The following is a 22596-nucleotide window of genomic DNA, read 5'->3' as shown; positions in this document are numbered from 1 at the left end:
AAATACTGATGAATATTCCTTTTATTTTTATCTTTTCAATGATTTAATAATGTTCAGTATATATTTTATTTACCAAAAAAAAATATTCAGTATGTATTTTTAAATTAATTTTTAAAATTGTTTATAATAACATATTAGTATATAAATTTGAAAAGTAAAACCAGTGTGGGGTATTCACCTAGTATAAATAAATAAAAAATCAACCTCCGATCTACGAGTCTTTTTTTTTTTCTTTCTTTTCGCCGAACGATCGCTGTCAATCGTCGAGCGCCGCCGCTCTCGCTGTTGACTTTAACCTGCGCCGCCGCCGCCGTCCGTTTCCGCTCGCCGTTAACATTTAGTTTAGTGTTCGGTTCTGAGTTCTATTTGACTGTTGTTATCTGTTTATTGCATTGTTATTCACCAGTTGTGCGATTAAAAGTGCCAATGTTAGATGCATCTCTGAGCATTGCTTACTTGTTTTTCCTTTTTGTTTTGAATAGCTTCGGCGGAGAAGACAATGGTGACGGAAGTTACGGAGACAGAGCGATGGTGCGTCGTCACTGGTGGTAGAGGATTCGCCGCAAGGCATCTAGTGGAGATGCTCGTACACTACCAGATGTTCAACGTCCGCATCGCCGATTTAGCTCCGGCGATACAGCTCGAGCCTCACGAGGAGACCGGAATCCTCGGCGAAGCAATGAGATCTGGTCGAGTCGACTACGTCTCCGCTGATCTCCGGAACAAATCTCAAGTTGTTAAAGGTATTTTTTCACAGTGATTCCTCGGATTCTAGGTCATTGAGCTTTGTATAATCTTCGATTCTGTGTGATTTGGTGTCTGATGGTAAAATTTGAACAGCTTTTCAGGGAGCTGAAGTGGTATTTCACATGGCAGCTCCAGATTCATCTATCAACAATTACCAGCTTCATTACTCAGTTAATGTTCAAGGTTTGAAGAAACTACAATCTGTGAATTTTCTCTTATGTGAAAAGTTAGATTCATTGGTTTATCTCCAACTTCTTATTTGTAGGGACAACAAATGTAATTGATGCTTGTGTTGAGGTTGGAGTAAAGAGGCTCATCTACACGAGCTCTCCGAGTGTCGTGTTTGACGGTGTCCATGGTATTTTGAACGCCGATGAAACGATGCCGTACCCATCCAAGGTATTTCCTTATGTTGTTCAGAACTTGACATTTACAGGATTATGTGAAATCTATTGGATGCATCATATGGTTGTGTAGCTGTGTTCGAGCTTCCTTTACTGAAAGCATTCACTATTTCAGCACAATGACTCATATTCAGCAACTAAAGCTGAAGGTGAAGCTTTGATCATGAAAGCGAATGGAAGAAATGGACTGCTCACTTGTTGCATACGTCCTAGCAGCATATTTGGTCCCGGTGATAAATTATTGGTTCCATCTCTTGTAGCGGCTGCCAGGGCTGGGAAATCCAAGGTTGGATTTTTTTTCTTTCTTTATCTCTTTGGCCTTCTAAATGCTATCTGTGACTTTTTCTGCTCTTGTCTCTCCATTTTAGTCATGATTTCATAAGTTTTGCTAGTTCTATCAGAGTGTGTGTAATCCATGACCATGCTACATATTAAAAGACTTGACATTTTGCAGATGTGCATTTATCTATGTAACGAATGTTGTGCTTCTGGCATTGGTTTTCCTAAGAAAATAAGGATTTCAATATAATGAATGAAAGCTAAAGATGCATCGTCTATATGGAATTTTGCTTTCCCTAGCACATTCAGTGTTATACTTTACATTTACGATTCTTTTTGGATTCTCTATTTTCCAGTTCATTATAGGTGATGGGAGTAACCTCTATGATTTTACTTATGTTGAAAACGTTGTGCATGCCCATGTCTGTGCTGAGCGAGCTCTAGCATCAGGAGGAGAAGTATGTGCAAAAGCTGCAGGCCAGGTATTTGAATACAGTTAATTCCATGTTGTAGTTGTCTAATATCATAGTGCACTGTTTTTTTGCCGCTGTTCTTATTCTATTGTAAAAACATCTAGAGGTTTTAGTCTAATCTGTTATAACGTTCTATTAGTCTATATAATGAATATAACCATTAGGTGAGCTGAATGAATAAGAAAGACGTAACCTTAAGTCTGCCCGTCATGGATATTAAGGGAGTTAGAAAGTTGTATGACATACCCTGAAAACATATAGTCGAGTTTGGCTCCAGTCTAGTTGTATTTGGACATTTAAGCTTCCCACTTTTCTTACACTTAGTTTTCTTTTAGGTTGGGATATAAGGTGATAATCACATGGATTAGACTTTGTTTTCTCATTATTTGGGTTATTAGTTGCCATACTACATGGAGTTTGTGAATGTATGCCAAATAATAAAAGAAAACGGACTACATTTTCCTAGAACTATGGCTTTTTCTTGATATAGGTTATTTTCCTCGTACTCTAGTTAGGGACTATATGTATGGAAATCCTAGCTGTAACTTAATATGAGATGACATTGGCTTTGCAGGCATACTTCATTACCAACATGGAGCCGATTAAGTTTTGGGAGTTTATGTCACAGCTTCTTGAAGGACTTGGCTATGAAAGGTATATATATCTTTCATACAAGCTAAAAGAAGGTTTTTCCATTTTTTGGTTTTTATTTTTGGTCTGGTTTTTAGTCGTAGTTAGATACTTAGTTTGCTTTCTGAACTTTTTTCCTATACGACGCAAGCAAAGAAATGCACCGAGTGCACTTGATTGTTTATTCATGAAGATTAATAGAATTTGATATCTTTTTCTGCAACATCATACTTTTGTTTTTTTCAATTGAATCTAAGTTTTCTCCGGAAAAATATCGTGGTAAATGCTTAGATGGAATGATTATACTCTTACCAATGAGAATAACAAAAATAGAAGAAAAACACATTTAGAATTTGCATGACTAGATTTTCTGACCTTGTTTCTTTCTATTGAAATTTTCTTTTGGGCGCCATTTTCTGGCCTTGTCACAGATTACTAGGAAGTAAATACAGTAAACTTAATAATATGACATTCACCGTCTTACCAGGCCAAGTATAAAGATACCTGCGATTATCATGATGCCAATAGCACATATTGTGGAACTGGCATATAAATTACTGGGACCATATGGGATGAAAGTACCACAGCTAACTCCTTCTAGAGTTAGGCTGCTCTCTTGCAGCAGAACTTTCGATTCTTCAAAAGCAAAGGATCTTTTAGGCTATGCTCCTGTTGTGCCACTTCAGGTTTATAAAAATCTTTTCTTTCAGTTAAGACATAGATCGATATAATATATACTTTCTGGTTTGGTATCGCTCACCCTTCTTTCACTTTCATTGTCTTTTGTAATGCGTAACTGTAGGAAGGTATAAAGAGGACAATAGACTCGTTCTCACACTTAACAGCTCAAAATCAACCCAAAGAAGAAGGTACGTATGGATAATATCTCTGGCTTTTTTTGCTTTGAGGTCATCAAATTATTACCATTGTGATTATATGCTTAGGATATGAGAAAAGTCTTATTGGTGTGGCATGATTGATATTTGCAGTTACTAATAAGCTTCGATGGAAAAAGCAGACACTGATTGCTATAGTCATTCTGATTACTCTCTATCTTAAATTTGTTGCAACGACCGGATATTCTGTCGTAATAACTGCGATTTTGGTAGCATCAATTATTTTGTTCTTCCGTGGCATTATACCAGAGAAAATGAAATTGGTGGGGAGCGAGAAGAATGACTAAAGAAGACAATCTTCAACGATTCATTTTGAGCTTTTTTAATTTTTAATTTTTTTAATCAGGTAAACGGCTTAAACCTGACTTCTTTGTGTACATGGATGTTGATTTGAGTTTGACTTGCGTGTATTTACCGTTTGTTACCTCAACTCTATTAACAATCAAATTTTTTTTTGTTGCATTTTTTTGGATCATATATATTTTTTTGGGTCAGTATAAGTAACAAAATGTTTTTATTTAACTAGCAATTACTTGAGCTTTAATTAGGAAAAATGATTTTTACAAATTTTGTGAAATTTGAATTAAAAAAAGAATATGTAAACCAAACACACAGAAATGATTTGGCTTAACTAATAATGATAGATGATTTTTGTAATTTCAATTGATTTTTTTTTTCTTTCAAACATTTGTTTTATTAAAATTTAAATGTACATGTTTATGAATGTCAAGATGAATTAACCAGTTCATTTAACTTGCCTCATGTTGGTTTAAAATACTTTACAAACCAACTCACAAACAATTATATTTATCCCAAATAAAAAAAAAAACTGCAATTGTAGCATTGGAAAATTGAAAATTATACTAATTTCTAAATAAATAAATAAACACATGATAGAAAATGTAACTAGCTTTCTATTATTCGATCATATAATTTAGAAATGAGTATAATTGTTTTCCAATTTTGAAAACAAATAAACCTCATGGAATCTAAAGAAAAAAATATAAGCTGGACCAGATTGATAAATTCGACTCGAGTAGTAAGTAGCACAGTTTGATCTTAGAAACAATATTAAAACACATACCAAAAATGGAAAGGAAGAAGAGAAGAACGTAAATGCGTTTGATAAAAGTAGGGTCCACATGTTCGTCCTCCTGACTCCTCTCAATACAAAACGTTTGTTGCGTCTTGAATTGGATACGCAGTACCCAAAAAAAGGACTCACTCCAACATTCAGCTCTCAATCGCCGAATTTCCCTACCGCAAAACTCCACCGGAAAAATTCAGATTCCGGAGATAAATCATGGCGGCGGAGGATATTCCGTGCTGCGGAGCTAGGTTCTCGCTCTACGTCGTGATAATCATAGCTCTTGTAGCCTTTGCTGGGTTGATGGCAGGTTTAACACTGGGTCTCATGTCTCTTGGATTAGTCGATCTCGAAGTTCTCATCAAATCCGGCCGTCCTCAGGATCGAATCAACGCCGGTGAGGGATTTTTGCTTTTCCGCTTTTGATTTGTTGAAAATTTGGACTGAAGATTGATTTCTTCATGATTGAATCTTGAAAAAGCCAAATCGATTTCAGTAACTTCGCTCTATGGAATCAATTAGCTCTCTGTTTCGTTGATTTTTCTGTATGAATTATGGTTTTGACGTATTTGTGCCATTGTTGTTGCTATGATTTTAGTTTCTGTACAATCTCTTTTGCACATAGCAAATTGAAAAAACTTTTGTTGTTTTTTTGTTCTTAGGTAAGATATTTCCAGTAGTGAAGAATCAACATCTTTTGCTGTGTACTCTTTTGATTGGAAACTCTATGGCAATGGAGGTAATACTTTCTTTTTTTGTTCTCTTTACTAAATATATTCGATGCAAAGACGAATATTAGCTTCACATGTATCTTTTTCACATTCTTTATCTTAGGCTCTGCCAATATTCTTGGATAGGATTGTGCCTCCATGGGCTGCAATTGTTCTGTCAGTGACTCTCATACTGATTTTTGGAGAGGTTTCACATCTCTTTACCTAAGTTTTTGTTCGTTTGTTTCGTTTCCACGTTTTGCATTTGTACAGTTTGATCATAGCTTTTCCTCGTTGAATATCTGTAGATAATGCCACAGGCTGTTTGCACTCGGTACGGGCTCAAGGTTGGAGCAATAATGGCTCCTTTTGTCCGTGTTCTTCTTATACTGTTCTTCCCTATTTCATATCCAATCAGTAAGGTAGAGAAGTGTGAACCATTTTGTCTGTTTTGAAAATCAGCTATAAACACTGGAATTGTCTGTTTTTATTTTACTGCAACGCTTCTCGATTCTGAACATTGTTGCTTTAGGTTCTTGATTGGATGTTGGGTAAGGGACATGGTGTTCTTTTACGGAGAGCAGAGCTAAAGACATTCGTGAATTTCCATGGAAATGAGGTATGAAGTTAACTCAAGAAATGTGTCAATTACTGCAGCTTTTCGCTATGAGCTTGCCATTGAAAACTGAAGTTCTGTGGCTTAAACGTTGTGTGTGTCTCTTACAGCAAAAGTTTATGACAGACTTTTGTCCATAATTTTTTTTTCTTATTAGGCTGGGAAAGGTGGAGATCTAACAAACGATGAGACTTCTATCATCACAGGTGCACTTGAATTAACAGAAAAGACGGCAAAAGATGCAATGACTCCCATATCGAACGCGTTTTCCCTTGAACTTGATTCAACTCTTAATTTGTGGGTTTTGGCTTCCTTTTATCTCCTATTTACACTTATTCATCATGCTTATATACTTTGGTTTACTTATAATCTGCTATGGAGCTACAATACAGGGAAACTTTGAGTACAATAATGTCAGTTGGTCATAGCAGAGTTCCAGTTTATTTCAGAAATCCAACACATATAATTGGGCTCATTCTGGTACAGATCTTTCATATCGACACTATATTATTTTCTAGATAGTTGATATTTTCTGTCTTTTGGGTACTTAAAAGTCTTTGTTTTTGTATCTGAATCTCTAGAGTTTCGAGAAAGACTATATTGATCTCAATAGGTCCACTTTTGTTAGTGCAGGTTAAAAATCTTTTGGCTTTTGATGCAAGAAAGGAAGTTTCTCTGAGGAAAATGATCATGAGAAAAATTCCGCGGTAAATGACTATACTAATGCTTAATTCATTATTGAAATAGTTTTCGACTAGGTTTTAGCACAGAGTTCGTATTGATAAGTTTCTTTTCTTGCAGTGTCTCTGAAACAATGCCATTATACGATATCCTAAACGAGTTTCAGAAGGGTCACAGCCACATTGCAGTTGTCTATAAGGATCTTGACGAGCAGAAGGGATCACCCGAAACAAGCCAAAATGGTAGTGAGCGCAGAAAAAACAAGAAAACTAGAGACGAACTGTTTAAGGACAGTTGTAAGAAACCAAAATCTCAGCTTGAAGTATCAGAGAAGGAAGGTATAAAATCCTCATGACTTTTCGGTAGTAGACAAACAATTAAAAAACACTTTTTAAGTTTTAATGTTTCATTGGAATCTTAGTATTCAAAATCGAAACCGGAGATGCAAAATCCTTCAAGAGCGAGAACAGTGAGGAGCAGCAAGGGAAAACGATTCTATCAGCTGCTCCAGCTAAGAAACGACATAGAGGCTGTTCGTTCTGCATTTTGGATATCGAGAATTTTCCTATACCTGATTTCCCTCCCAATGAAGAGGTTGTAGGAGTTATCACCATGGAAGATGTTATCGAAGAGCTTCTTCAGGTAAACTCAAAAACCTCTTTTAGCATTTAGATACGTTTCTTGGGCTAATTGTCTTTTTTTCTTGCTCTGAATTTTTTCAGGAAGAGATTCTTGACGAAACAGATGAGTATGTGAACATTCACAACAGGATAAGAGTCAACATGCATGCTTCTCAGGAGAATCTACCAAGCGTAATAACCTCGATCACACAATCATCTTCTGGTTCCACTACTCCGAACCGAACATCTCATATGGCCACACCAGATTTGAGTCCTACAACAAAGCCTTCAGATTCGAGTCCTATAAGAGAGCCTTCAGATTCTTCCCACTCCACGGCTCCAAAACATGAAGAGTCCACCCAAACTTTATGATATCTGAGTGAAGATAAATAGTTATATATTTTTAAAAGATGACTTGTATAAAAAGTCTCCTTTTTCTTTGTTGATGTTTTAGTGTTTGAGATAAAGACTTCTTAGTAGTGGTTAATGGTTACTTTGTATGTAAATAACGGATGGATCTTTTACCCCAAAAAAAAAAAAAAAAGAAGCTAAATACACAGTTGCAAAGTTCATTTTGGTACATTCTACTTAAACCAAACAAAAATAGAATAAAATAGAATAAATTCTACAATCTCTGTTTTGTATGCATTACCGCACGAATGATGTAACTGATTTATAACTGAAGAGAGATTGAATAATAAGGAAATTGCCTACGTGTCTATCGTATCCTATGAGAACAAGGTTTCGATAACATTCTATGAGTAGGGAGCTCTTAGAACGTAAAAATGGGCAAAAATTTAAGGTAAAAAAAAACATATAAGCTACATTCTCGCAACCTTCCAAAGAGAATGATCGAGATTCGAGCAACTCAACTAACTACGAACCATCATATTTACATTTGATTAGGTTTCGAAACCGGCAACATCTAGCTACTGATCGAGTTCCGAATAGTTGAAAATTGATTGTATTTTGTAGAAGAAGCTGCATCCCATAGACAAACATGAAATACACATTTTAGCTTAATGTTCTATAGAATTTAGTATTCAAAATTGAAGCCGGAGATTTCATATGGTACACCAGATTCGAGTTCTACAACAAAGCCATCAGAGTTAAGACCCACAATAAACCCTTCAGTATCGAGCCCTACAAGAAAGCCTTTAGATTCTTCCCACTCACACTTTATGATATCGTAGTGAAGATAAATAGTTATATATTTGGTTAATGTTTTGGTGTTTGAGATAAAGACTTCTTAGTGGTGAATGGTTACTTTGTCAGTAAAGAAACGGATGGATCTTTTATCCCAAAAAAAAATAAAGCTAATACAAAACTACATATTTATTTTTTTGTACATTCTGCTTGAAGTACCAAACAAAAATAGAATAAACACAGCATCAAGATATAATTTTGTGTATGTCTAAACTCTACAATTGCTGTTTTGTATTCATTACCGCACGGAGGATGTTACTGATTCAGAGCTGAAGAGATATTGAATTTTAAAAGAAAACTTGATTTATTAAATAGTAAAATAAAAGGGTACATATAGAACTAAAGAGCATAAACGCATAGATAAGAACACAAAATGACATGCTCATTACTTTGACCTAACTCCAAGGATATTCTTCATCTGATTCTGATCGTTCGTAGATTCCCTCATTTTCTTCGTCGTCACATATGGGGAAGAGTCTAAGAGATGCTTGACTTGAGTAGCTTTGCATCGTTAACACTAAGATCATCGACATGGTCTGCAAAGGCGTACAATCTACTACAATCGTCTACAAAGACGTGGACTCTACTAGGTCCGTACAACGCTTCATGGTAATCACCAAAACCCTTGGATTTCAAGTCGTTGAAGAGTGTTCTTCTCGGGATTGAAGTAGAATACATAAAATGGCTGTTTAGATGTCCATCGACAAAACAATTTCACCCGTGACAGTCATTCCAAGGATGGAAACGTAATGAGTCAACAGCATATCATCCCTCAAAGTGAAGTCGTATTTCGACCATACCAGTTTCTCAGAATCCTCTAGAACCCACAAACGAAACTCCAAGGCATCACCAGCGTAATCATCATAATAAACCACACCTAATTTACCCTTATAGTTTATCAGCTCACAATTTATCAGCTCACAAAAGCTTTCTGGGTAAATAAACTTGAATTTCTCAGACCTAACATCAAAGCAAACTATTACAAAACCAGTCATCACGTCAGACGTATCACCCAAGTAATAGACAACCCCATTGATGCATATCCCTCCACTCACATTATCATGTCTTAAGGGACATTTTATATTTCTCCACTTCATTTCTCCAGTTCCTAGTGTCAGGATTTTATGATGATCAGGACCACGCATATTAGCCATGAACAATACTTTGAATTGCTTGTCAATCGGATCAAACCCGAAAAAGCTATATGCCCTTCTAAACCTTGAAAGAAAAGGTAAGGTCTCATACCGTCCTGTATTAGGGTTACATATCACAGATATCACAGGAACTTTATTGTAATAGTCCTGTACTTTTACGCTCATACCATAGAAATAGATCAAACCAGAGGCATAGCCACATTCGAAGTGTTGGTCACTACGATGAGAAATATATAGACATATTTTCTGGCGGGAACTTCATATGAAATTCGGCAGCTATGGCAAGAGATGATGACGATGATTTCTCATATGGACTCTGATGCTGAGGCAACAGATCCTTCTTTTCCATGGCGAAAAAGAGACGTGGACGAGCTGAGGACCTGGTCAAGAACAGCTCTGTGAAATATGGACGGTGAAACATGGAACCCCATAGCTTCGGCAGGCAATGAAACCTAGCGATTGATTTTGCAGGCAATCGCGACAATATCTGGACGATGAGTTCAAAGGGGATGGAATCTGAAATCATGATTACGGAGAGAGATGTATGTTAAGACTTATGTTATGACCTAGAATACCCTAGCTATATACTATATATATATATATATATATTGGAAATTATTAATACATATTTTTTTTTTATGGATACGAATAAAAGAAATAAGATTTATCTACCATCACAAATCGTGACAATTATAAAATAGTTAAAAAAAAATAGGAGATATAGAAAGCTACTGAGAAAAAAATAGACAATCACCAACGTCAATTTTCTTATTCTTTATATTTTTTTCTTTTCTTCATCGTTTTTCTTTTCTCTTCTGATTTGTCTTCGTCTTTTTCTTCCTTTTTTATTTTGTTTTACTCTTCTTCTTATTCTTTATCTTTTGGTTTAGTTCTTATTCCTATTTTTGTTTTTGTTTTTATTCGTCTTCTTCTTCAGATCAGTCTCCAAATTAAAGATTTTGTCCTTTTTTTCTGCCCCAAATTCTTCATCTTGTTTTTCCTCATATTTCCTTTCTTTTTCTTCAGTTCACCATCTTTGACTTGTATTTTTTTTCATCTTCTTTTTCCTCATATTTTATTTCTTCTTCTTCATCATCTTTTTTTCTTCTTCCTCTTATATATCGTTCGATTTTTCTTATTCTTCACATTTTTCTCTCATCTTCATCTTTGACTTCTTTTTCATCATCGTGTTATTCTCTCAGTTCTTCTTCTTTTTCAATTTCTATTAGCTTTCTTTATTCTTTACTTCTTATTCCTCTTTGGTCTTCATCAAACTCATATTCTTTTAGTTTTTCTTCATCTCTTTCTCATCTTCACCTACTTCATTTTCCCATTTCTTGTTCTTCTACTTTGTTTTCTTCATCTTTTATTTTTTTTCTTCCGGTTTTCTTTTTTAACTCCAACATCTTTTTTTCTCTCATCATTGTTCTTCTTCACTATTTCGTGTTCTCTGCTTCTTATTCCCCATGGTTTTATTCAAATTCGTCTTTTTGAGTTCTTATCATCAACTACGTCTGCTTCTTTATACTTCTATTTATAAGTTATAAGAATTATAGGTGAATAAAAGTAAGAACAATATATACGATTGATTAGAAAATTATTTGTATGTCTTTTGTAATATTAAATAACAATTATGAATGGGTAAAAATAAGAACAATATATAAATTATTAACTTTAAAAAACTAACTAGAAATCTGTTTAATCGTTTATTCTTATTGATGATTATTATTTAGAAAGTACATTAGGGAAACACAACGAAAAATCTTAGAAATTGTTGAAATAAGATAGTTAAAGAAAAACAAAATCAAAGACAATGAAAAAAAGTTGATCAAATTTATACTAAAAACATTGAATGGATCTCCAAACATGAAAGGGATTCATCATAGAACCTGCACTTAACAAAGCAGTGTACATCATTCGAAGAGAGGAGCGGAACCCATTGACTTGCCTCATAGAAAGCTTCGACATACTCAGTACCATTGCATGTGAATTAAATCCAAAGTATAACATGCATCTTTGAAAGTAGGGTGGACAACACCATTTATTGTTCTTATATCCATATAAAAACGAACGATATGCAACGAAACAGTAGTAGGCTTCGCCAACATTAGGGTTACAGTTGGCTACAAGAATCGTTCTGCAGTTGCCGCAAAGACGAGGATGCAATTGACATTTTTACGATCCCAAACCCAATGTGTCGGAAATTCAGAATACATATATCATATAACTTCAGGATAGTCATAATTACACTTCAACCAACCTGTAAATTTATCGTTGTAAACCTTGGCAGAAAAATGTTCATCTTCTGTAAAAACGATTTGAGATGGAGGCAGATGATATGACAAAATCTAAGGATCACTGGCCCATTAACAAATCGTTTTTAGTCTGAGGATCATGAAGGGGACGATTGCTAGTCACTACAGAAAATTCATAAAAGTTTTGAAGCAAATAAAAATTAGGCAATAGATTTACAATAGAAAAAATTCTAGAATCTGAAAAACATTTAAAACACGAATTAAAATAATGATTCCATTGTAAAGCGAGAGACTAATTACAGAACAGCGAAGTATCAATTATGCAAAAATTAGTAGGCTACGTTGTCATAATGAATATGCATAAATAATAGTAGAGATTATTATTATTTTTTTTAAAAAAAAGACACATAGACGATTTTTTTTTAAAAAAAAGGCTATGATGGTTTTTTTTAAAAAAAGAGGTGGATGTTTTTTAAAAAAAAATGCTATGATCTTTTTTTTTTAAAAAAAAAGAGGTGAAGAATTTTCTTTTTAAAAAATGCTTAAACTTAGTAGGCAGATGTTATCTGTAAGAAAATATGAAACCCGATACAGGTATATATAGCATGATGGATACGCTAGAGTTTAGGTTAATACCAATTTCTACATCGGTGGCCCATAAATCGGTGGCTGAGACGAATTTCAAACACTGGCCCATTAACAAACTCGATGGCCCATAATCGATGAAAAAGTCATGTCACATATATTGACATGTTGGATTAATGATTGTCCTATCAGAATTAATTAAAATGACACATATTTTTTTTAATAATGACACGTAACCGAATCGCCAGGACACGACACATAGGATTTCTGACTTCGCAAATAATATTATAGATTATAGATAGATAGGTCGGTCGATTGAACTGAATTGAACCTATTAAAATCCCATCAACTTGATTTGGTTTGATTATCATTACTTTTTTCTCTTTCGTTTTCGTCCCTATTTTGCAAATGAAATGGAGATAAAATATGATTTGGTTTGAATTGATGAGCCCATATGATGTATATATATCATACACATTACTGTGTCCAAATTGGGAGTTAAAACATCTTCATCCCTCATACTCTATGAGGTTCTTAAATTCTTTTTAATAATAATTTCGTGTGTTAAATGGAATCCGTTTTTTTGGCCAAAACTTTTATTTCCTTCTCCCAAACCAATGGAAATTCGACACCTGTCTTACAAACTCTTAAAGATCGGTCCTTATATTAGGACTTTAACAATTGATTCTTAAGATTTTTAAAGTTTTTGATCTATTTAATAGCACTTTATGGCTAAGAACTGATAACACCGTATTTTGACAACTTTTATGGATCGTTTTAAAATATTTTTTCTATGTTTTTAATTGCTTTCAAGTACTTTTATTACGTTTTTCTAGTATTTGTAGTTCCAAGACTCTTTTCAGGTAACTTAGGGAAAAACTTAACAAAATGGATAGAAAACCAGATTTCAGCTCAGAGTCAAACCGTCAGAAGTTCACCCCTGATTGAAGGCCTACTCACCGTCTGATCCAGCTCAAATTTAGAGATCTTAAAGATGGAAGTATCAGCTTTCCAGCACACTTTCCAGCTTGGCAATCCAACGGTTCAATCAAAAGATACACGAAGAGCAAGATGTCCCATAAACCAGCCGGCAAGCGTTTCCACCCGCGGCCAACAGAGCATTTCCCACGGTCAGAAGCACCGCGACCGCGGCCAGCCACCCATTTCCCGCGGTCACACTCATCCCGAACGCGGCCAGCTAACTCCGACCCCGAAAGCCCATTTCCGAAGCCCATATCATTTTCCCAGCCTTGATTCTGGAACCCTAGACCCTAGAGATGTCTAGAGCACTATAAATACATGTTTTAGGAACCCTAATTCGTATCACCTCATAAGCCCTCATATGTTCTTATTGTTTTAGAATACTTTTTAAGTTTTAGGTTTTAGGGAGAGAGAGATTTGTCTCTTGAACCCTTGTTCTTTCTTTTTTTCAATTTCGGTTTCTATTCTACTTTTTAATACTATGTTTTTGATTTCGTTCATCATGTCTGAGTAGTTTTATTGTTGGGACTAAAGGATTTTCGATGGGGATTTATATGTTCGGTGAGGATTCCATGAGCTTTTGAGCCGAATCTTAGAACTTTTTCTTCTGAATTCGTTTTTACTGCATGAGAGTAGCGTCATGAACTACATTCTGATCCAGATGCTTGGTGACACGAAAGTGTTTATCCGGTGTCAGATCTAGTTTGGGAGAGCAAAACAAACATAGGAGTGGAAACCTACCTATGGGCGATTTGTGAATGCTGACGAGTCTTAAACATAATGCATCTCTTCTCTTCCAGGGCCAGAGTGGAAACCTACTGGTCAGGGTTGAGAGAGATAGTTGTCTATGATCACGACAGTGGCGTATTCATACGTCTGTGACTCCAGTTCGAAAAGTTTAAGCTAAGATCTTATCAAATTTACTCTCTAGCAATGTTTTGAATCGGTCGTACCCCTGAGAAAACTTCCCTGAACCCCAGCACCTCTTTTCTTATAGATTCATACCGTTTTATTTCAAGCTTTAGTTTACTATTTTCATTCCCTTTCAATCGATTTTTATTTGAGGAATTAGGTTAGCCGTTTTTCCCGTTTTTACCCGTTTTCATTAAGTTTAGTTATTAGGTTATTTTAATTCCCGTATTTTCTCTTTAAGATTCGTTTTTACATTTTAAACACACCACCAAAACCCCCACAAAACCGTTTGGTTCTAAACTTCCTTACTTTATATTTCTTTCGAAGGCTTTTGCAGGAAAGATCCTCCTTCCCTGTGGATTCGATCCCTAAGTACTACAATCGATCAGCTGTGCACTTGCGGCTATTGATTTCATTTAGGATAAAACTTGACAACCCACGACACACACCACATCAAGTTTTTGGCGCCGTTGCCGGGGAAGACACGCGTTTTCTTTTCCGCAAAACCCCTAGAAAGGTTGGTAAATCAACTCTAGAACCTCTTTTTCTGCATATTTCCATTTTTCGGTTATTTTATTTTGGTAAATCAACTCTATAAATCGAAATATACACTATGAGGAAGGTTTCTATAACACTCCTCAAGCCACCAGACGCAGAGAAGAACAACAAGCCCGAGATCTTAACTACATGGATCGATACAGCCAGCCAAACCACCCATACCACCATCGCAGAGAGTCTGTTCGACGCCGGGAAGATCCTTATGGTCCACCTCCGACCTACTTCGAGCCACACGCCTATAATCCTCCACCGCCGAACCCTAGTCAGCAAGAGGAGAACTTGAGGATCAGCAGACGTTTTGGATGCCTCGAAGGAATGATAAACCAGTTCCTTGATCAGCAGATTCTCACCGAAAACACCCTGCTCAAGAGAATTGATTCAATCTCTGAAGAGTTTAACAGAAAATTCGATGATCTGGCCAATCATGTTCGAGTTCTGGAAGAACAAACCCACAAGGACGCACAAACATTAGCTGGGATGATCCACCAAGTCGCAACAGAGCAGACAAGACAAGGGTATGACATCATACAGAATTCAAGTGATATTGTCGAATTAAAGCAGGAGATTAAAGAAGTCAGAGAATCTGTCTCCTGGTATAGAGAGAAGACAGACGAAGAGTTGCAAGAGATCGAGCACAGGCTGACCAAACTCGAGCTCAAAGTACGGGAGATTGATGCAAGAATGGAACAGATGCCCAACATTGAGCAAATTGAGAGATTTTCTAAGAGATCTCCCAAAGATCCTGATGAAGATGCACAACAACGCCCTGGTATGAGTTCATATGATGCTGGTCTACCCAATAAAGAAGCTGGAGAAGTTCGTGTCAAGTACAAGAAGGAAGAAACGGACTATGAGCAAGTTATATCCAAAGCCGCGGGTCCGAGCATCCTGACCGCGGCCAAGGCTCCTTTTCCCGCGGTCGCGACGCCTCTGACCGCAGGAGTTGGTCGTTCAGATCCACCTCCGGGATTTGAGAGAAAAATAATACATCTTCTGTCCCAACTTCAACCTCCAGCACCCAAAAAAGCAACTCAGGGAGAAGAAAACCAAGTTTCAGATGAAGAAACAGATTCGCAGGAATCATTACCTTGTATGATGGCAAGGGAATGTGTTGAAGATTCAGCTGACTCTTCAATCCAAGAAGACCCGATATGCAGCAAGATAAAGATGCCATACATCGATTCAATCATTGAATACGACGCTGCAGCTTTCTTTTGTGAATCCTATTCTGCATTTGAAACACCAGCCAACACCTATAGAGAAAGGCAAGTTCGAATTCTCCATAAGGTTAAGACTACAGGTCAATTTCTTATCTCTTGTTCTATTAGAGGAGAAATGTTTAAAAACGTGCTTTGTGATTCTGGAGTTGGTCTTAACATGATGTCCAAGGCAATTGCTTTGAGACATGGTATTAAACACCTGTGCAGGATTAGAGCAAAGATTAGTCTAGCTGATGATTCCAATGCAACGCCTCAAGGAATAGCTCATGAAATTCCTTTGAGAATAGGAGATTGCATAGTGCCTGTCGACTTCTACATTGTCGAGACGAGAGATGCAACATATCCAGTGATTCTCGGATGGTCTTTTCTAGCAACTTCTGGAGCTATAATGGACTGGCCAAACAGGAGGATTTCATTTGCTAATATCAACAAAGATGTCTTCACAGAAGCTGTCCCATACAACAGCAAAGCAGGAAAACGTTCTGCAACAGAAGAGTTTGAAGAAGAACTTTGGAGTGACGAAGAACCTGCTAGGCAAAGCAAGGAGATGTCGAAAAAGACTTGTCTCAAGACAAGGTCTTCTTCATTGAGCTAAGCCACGTCCAACACCAAAAGTCGAGCTAAACGACTTAAAACAGAAGCGCTTAATGGGAGGCAACCCATTTAGGTATTGTTTTCTTTAGGATTTTTCTTTCTTTTTCTATTGATATTTTTCTTTTTCTTAGTTTCAGGTGTTTCTTATAAAACAAAAAAGCCAAAAAAAATCAAAAACCCCGAAAAAACCAAAAAGAAGGATGGTCCCTGACTGCTCGGCCCAGCAGGAACCAAGGAGAAGCAGGAAAAGGCCGCGAGATAAGCCCCCGCGGTCGCAGGTGTTATGACCGCAGGAAACACCCCTTCGACCGCGGTCGCGTGGCTCCTGACCGCGGCAAATGGTCGTTGAGATCAAACCCGACCCCAAACCACCCACTTCACCTCATTCCACCTCACCAATCCCCACTCCACCTCATTCATCACTTTCCACCACCTTCATCACCACCTTTCACCTTCCCAAACCTCTTCGAATGAATCCGGTTCATCTCCACCAGCATCCCAGATCCAGGTAAGTTCTCTTTGGACTTACCAATTCGATTATCTATGCATTTTTCTCATCCAATCTCGACTTGTTTCACACTGAGGACAGTGTGATTTAAGTCTGGAGGGGGATTTCATCCCTTTCTAACCACTTTTCTTTCATGAGTCTTGCATTATCTACACTTTTTGCATTTTCTTTAAAGTTTTTCAAAATCAGTTTTCAAAACAAAATACGTTTTAAAAGGGAATGGTGAACATGAATCAATAATAGTTGACTGTGTGCTTTTAGACTGTTCCTAGTGACATGCTCATTCATGATTTAGGACTAGACTAGGCGGTAGCTAAGCACATTCGAAACAAAGTACCCTAGAAGAATTTGAATGATTTTGATTTAGATGAAGGAATACACTAGCTCTGTTTTATTTGGACTTAACTTTCTCATTGAAGCATTAGACCAGGGAAACGAATCATACATTCAGGACTCCTTTATCCTTTTACCACTCTCAGTTGATTTCATATACGTATCAGCTCTGTTTTCTATTGTCTTATATGCAGATAAGTGCAAAAACGTTGGAGAGAAAGAGGAACGACGCAGTTTTCAGTCACCAAGGACAGAGATCTGCGATTTGCCGAAAAAGTTCCCGGAAGGATTCAGCACAAGAGGAAGCTCAGTTTGCCTTAGAAAAATCTCAAATTTTGGTACAATTTCGTCCTCTAGTCTCTCTCTCTTTAAAAGGCATTTCCTTTTCAAAAAAAAAAAAAACAAAAATCCGAAAATAAGAAAAGAAGGAAATAAAAGCCTTAGAGAGTCTAGAGAGGTCGAATTTTAAGTCCCAAGGCAACTGGAGTCTGATTTTATGGAGTTTTGGAGATCATTTTCTGATTCCCAGAAAGAATCTAAGTCTGGGGGAATAGCTGTTTACAACAAAGGATGAAGGATTATGCAACAACATTTGGCAAGAAGAAGTGACTGAAAATTGCGGTCATCAACAGATCATTATCTCTCTTGCGGTTTTGCATATTATCTTGCATCCTCCAGATTCATCAGGTAACCCGAAACACTTTAACTCCACCACTTAAACAGCCCTTTTAATGTCAAACACCGTCTACCCTGGATGATGTCTTTAATGAGAACTAACTATTGAACTTAATGAATGTAGAGAGCTATTTTACTGGAATCAAGATTTAGATTGTTTAAGTTTTGCATGACAGAAAAAGTGGACTAGTATCTTTTGTGTATTGGTGAGAATTTTCTAGACTAAGTTGTGGATTGATGCACGATCTTTGGTCCTAGTTTAAGAGTTTATATCTCTGAGATTTGTGCATTTCCTATTTTCGTTTTCACTTAACCAGTTTAGGCTTTTGCTTTGTTTGAGGACAAACAAAGGTTTAAGTCTGGGAGAATTGATAACACCGTATTTTGACCACTTTTATGGATTGTTTTGAAATACTTTTTCTATGTTTTTAATTGCTTTCATGTACTTTTATTACGTTTTCTAGTATTTGTAGCTCCAAGACTCTTTTCAGGTAATTTAGGGAAAAGCTTAACAAAATGGATAGAAAACCAGATTTCAGCTCAGAGTCAAACCGTCAGAAGTTCACCCCTGATTGAAGGCCTTCTCACCGTCTGATCCAGCTCAAATCGGGAGATCTTAAAGATGGAAGTATCAGCTTTCCAGCACACTTTACAGCTTGGCAATCCAACGGTTCAATCAAAAGATACGTGAAGAGCAAGATGTCCCGTAAACCAGCCGGCAAGCGTTTCCACCGACGGCCAACAGAGCGTTTCCCGCGGTCAGAAGCACCGCGACCGCGGCCAGCCACCCATTTCCCGCGGTCACACTCATCCCGACCGCGGCCAGCTAACTCCGACCCCGAAGGCCCATTTCCGAAGCCCATATCATTTTCCCAGCCTTGATTCCGGAACCCTAGACCCTAAAGATGTCTTGAGCACTATAAATACATGTTTTAGGAACCCTAATTCGTATCACCTCATAAGCCCTCATATGTTCTTATTGTTTTAGAATACTTTTTAAGTTTTAGGTTTTAGGGAGAGAGAGATTTGTCTCTTGAACCCTTGTTCTTTCTTTTTTTCAATTTCGGTTTCTATTCTACTTTTTAATACTATGTTTTTGATTTCGTTCATCATGTCTGAGTAGTTTTATTGTTGGGACTAAGGGATTTTCGATGGGGATTTATATGTTCGGTGAGGATTCCATGAGCTTTTGAGCCGAATCTTAGAACTTTTTCTTCTGAATTCGTTTTTACTGCATTAGAGTAGCGTCATGAACTACAATCTGATCCAGATGCTTGGTGACACGAAAGTGTTCATCCGGTGTCAGATCTAGTTTGGGAGAGCAAAACAAACATAGGAGTGGAAACCTACCTATGGGCGATTTGTGAATGCTGACGAGTCTTAAACATAATGCATCTCTTCTCTTCCAGGGCCAGAGTGGAAACCTACTGGTCAGGGTTGAGAGAGATAGTTGTCTATGATCACGACAGTGGCGTATTCATACGTCTGTGACTCCAGTTCGAAAAGTTTAAGCTAAGATCTTATCAAATTTACTCTCTAGCAATGTTTTGAATCGGTCGTACCCCTGAGAAAACTTCCCTGAACCCCAGCACCTCTTTTCTTATAGATTCATACCGTTTTATTTCAAGCTTTAGTTTACTATTTTCATTCCCTTTCAATCGATTTTTATTTGAGGAATTAGGTTAGCCGTTTTTCCCGTTTTTACCCGTTTTCATTAAGTTTAGTTATTAGGTTATTTTAATTCCCGTATTTTCTCTTTAAGATTCGTTTTTACATTTTAAACACACCACCAAAACCCCCACAAAACCGTTTGGTTCTAGACTTCCTTATTTTATATTTCTTTTGAAGGCTTTTGCAGGAAAGATCCTCCTTCCCTGTGGATTCGATCCCTATATACTACAATCGATCAGCTGTGCACTTGCGGCTATTAATTTCATTTAGGCTAAAACTTGACAACCCATAACACACACTACATCAAGAACCCTTTAGGGGGTGAGGGATGGAAATTGTCTTACGTCATCATTTCTCATAGTATAAATCAGCAGCGTCTTTGGCAAGATCCTGTGTTACAAAGTCTTAAGGATCGGTCCTTATATAAGGACTTTAACAATTGATTCTTAAGCTTTTCTATTTATTTAATAGCAATTTATGGCTAAAAACCCTTTAGGAGATTAGGGGATGAAGGATGGAGATTGTCTTACGTCATCGTTTCTCATAGTACAAATCAGCAGCATCTTTGGCAAGATCCGGCATAGCTTAGCCTCAATATGTAACATTTTTTTTATTTTTAGTTTTAGAGTTCATATATTTTCAAACTGGTTGTTGTGATAGTTAAAACTCGAATGTGAGATATGCAAAGAAAAAAAAAAGATATCATAAAGTTTACAACTAATTCACTGATTGTATTCGTGATCGAACAATAAGGAAAGTGCCTACGCATCAATCCGAATCCTATGATAACTAGGTTTCGATTCTCTCAAACATGTATAGAAAAACCAAAGAGTAGTAGATTTGATTTTGTTAATCAACCGGCAATACTGTCTTAAGAACTAAAACAATAGAAGAATAAAAATAATGAGATTACGTCCTTATTTCTTTTCTTTTCTTTTGTCTCTACCTTGCTTGGTTAAGTGAACCAAACTTTAAACATAACTGAAAGTAAATGGCCACCATGTTTTGTTTTTTTTTTTTATTTCTTCATAAGGAATATCGATCGGCCTAATATCGTCTTCCTTGCCATCAATGTATACTATTTTTCCATTGTTCCCAAAACTTGTATTCCAATATAAGGTCACTTTCTTCTCCTCCCAATTTATAAAGCTCACAGTCATTGAACAAATCCTTTATTCTTTCATGCATGAGAACCATTGACTGTTTTATAGCTTTTTGAAAGTGTTTTTTGGGTGAATCTTAGGTCTTTAAGTAAAATTCTATCGTTTGCTAGTAGATGGGTAACCATTTCAGAGATGTGGTCGCAACCCTAGATAGTATTTTTCTCTACCAAATCCGAGAGAAGGCCGTACGTCATCATTGTTTATCTTGCAGTCTCTCAAGGAAAAGAAAGCGACTAAAATCTTGTCTTATACAGACAAACAAGAAGCCAGTTCCCGTTCAAATACTCTTTTTACTTCAGTTTTTGTACAATATGCTAAAAGGAAAAAAAAAATTCGCATTACGGAGGAGATGATATTATTGACTTAGAAATGAAATGGATTGAATTTTAAAAGAAAACTTGACGATTTAAAATAAGAGGGTACATATATAACTAAAGAGCATAAACGCATAGATAAGATCACAAAATGACATGCCCATTGCTTTCACCTAACTCCAATGACCGTCTCTCTCTTCTCTTCTCCTTCTCCTTCTGATTCTTCTTCCTCTTCCTCTTCTGATCGTTCGTAGTAGGAAAAATCCCCCATCTTCTTCACATATGGAGCATAGATGCTTGACTTGAGTAGCTTTGGATTCTTAACATTAAGATCCTCTATGTAGTCTAAAACACTACTATTCGTAAACGCTTCATGGTTAGCTCCAAAACTGATTTCAACACGTTGTAGAGTGTTCCTTTCGGGATTGAAGTAGTAAATATAAAACGGTTGTTCAGATGTATAACAGCGCTTCGACAAAATAATTGCACCAGTAGCAGTCACTCCAACGACAGAAATGTAACGAGCCAATGATTTATCATCCCTCAAAGTGTAGGCGTATTTCAATCATTCCTGTTTCTCGGCATCCTCTAGAACCTACACACGAAACTCAACGGCATCATCGGCATGATCATCATTCTCGGCATGATCATCCTCGGCATGATCATCCTCGGCATGATCATCCTCGGCATGATCATCATCATAAACTACACCTAACTTACCCTTATAGTTTATCAATTGGCAAAAGCTTTTAAGGTAAATAAACTTTGAATTTCTCAGACCTAACATCAATGCAAACTATCACATAAGTATCAGAAATTTCATTACCAACCTCATCAGATGTGTCACCTAGGTAAACCCCATTGATGCATATCCCTTGACTCACAATCTCATGTCTTAAGGAACATTTTCTATTTCTCCACCTTATTTCTCCAGTTTCTAGTGTCAGGATTTTATGATGATCAGGACCAAATGGATAAGCCATGAACAATACCTTGAATAGCCTATCAATCGGATCAAACCCTAAATAACTGTCCGACTTTCTGTACCTTAACAGATAAGGCAAGGTCACATACCGTCCAGTGTTAGGGTTACATATCACAAGAAGTACACGGTCTTACTCTGGGATCCACATACCATAGAAATAGACCAAACCAAAGGCATAGCCACATGAAATCTTCGGTTTATATAGATCCGGATATTGTCTGGAGGAAACCTCATAAGAAAATCTGCGACTACTACTGGAGACGACGACTTCTCATAGTGATTCTGATGCTATTAAGAGATAATGAGCTTATTGGGCCATCTTAACCTCGGCACCATCAA

At 36.8% G+C, this 22596-nt stretch overlaps 3 protein-coding genes and 1 pseudogene across 4 annotated transcripts; 2 read left to right on the top strand and 2 right to left on the bottom strand.

The window, feature by feature from the left end:
* Nucleotides 1-219: 219 nt before the first annotated feature.
* Nucleotides 220-3893, top strand: LOC18010716 (3beta-hydroxysteroid-dehydrogenase/decarboxylase). 2 transcript variants are annotated; one of them, XM_006393527.2, is made up of 10 exons: nucleotides 220-340; nucleotides 483-743; nucleotides 841-930; nucleotides 1013-1146; nucleotides 1267-1437; nucleotides 1787-1912; nucleotides 2478-2557; nucleotides 3021-3219; nucleotides 3336-3402; nucleotides 3523-3893. In XM_006393527.2, the coding sequence occupies exons 2-10, from the start codon at nucleotides 500-502 to the stop codon at nucleotides 3714-3716; spliced, it is 1305 nt and encodes a 434-aa protein (XP_006393589.1). In that variant the 5' UTR covers nucleotides 220-340; nucleotides 483-499; the 3' UTR covers nucleotides 3717-3893. The 2 variants fall into 2 exon arrangements, with proteins under 2 accessions (XP_006393589.1, XP_024006359.1); XM_024150591.1 differs by lacking the exon at nucleotides 220-340 and having other exon boundaries at nucleotides 434-743; nucleotides 3679-3893.
* Nucleotides 3894-4610: 717 nt separating this feature from the next.
* Nucleotides 4611-7692, top strand: LOC18010715 (DUF21 domain-containing protein At1g47330). Its single transcript, XM_024150472.1, has 11 exons — nucleotides 4611-4913; nucleotides 5179-5255; nucleotides 5351-5434; nucleotides 5535-5648; nucleotides 5759-5845; nucleotides 6000-6139; nucleotides 6235-6322; nucleotides 6476-6549; nucleotides 6644-6861; nucleotides 6945-7165; nucleotides 7246-7692. The coding sequence occupies exons 1-11, from the start codon at nucleotides 4733-4735 to the stop codon at nucleotides 7513-7515; spliced, it is 1554 nt and encodes a 517-aa protein (XP_024006240.1). The 5' UTR covers nucleotides 4611-4732; the 3' UTR covers nucleotides 7516-7692.
* Nucleotides 7693-8826: 1134 nt separating this feature from the next.
* On the bottom strand, nucleotides 8827-10029 carry LOC18010568 (F-box protein At1g47340). The gene is given in 4 exon segments (XM_024150772.1): nucleotides 8827-8973; nucleotides 8975-9047; nucleotides 9049-9731; nucleotides 9733-10029. Coding segments are annotated over 4 exon segments (1200 nt in total).
* Nucleotides 10030-20143: 10114 nt separating this feature from the next.
* LOC112083047 overlaps nucleotides 20144-22596 on the bottom strand; it is a 3695-nt pseudogene continuing 1242 nt past the window's right edge.

The sequence above is a fragment of the Eutrema salsugineum genome, unplaced genomic scaffold, assembly GCF_000478725.1.
Source record: "Eutrema salsugineum unplaced genomic scaffold, Eutsalg1_0 scaffold_7, whole genome shotgun sequence".
NCBI classification, from domain to species: Eukaryota; Viridiplantae; Streptophyta; class Magnoliopsida; order Brassicales; family Brassicaceae; genus Eutrema; species Eutrema salsugineum.
The sequence above is the reverse complement of the archived record's forward strand: the minus strand, read 5'-3'. Positions and strand labels throughout refer to the sequence as shown.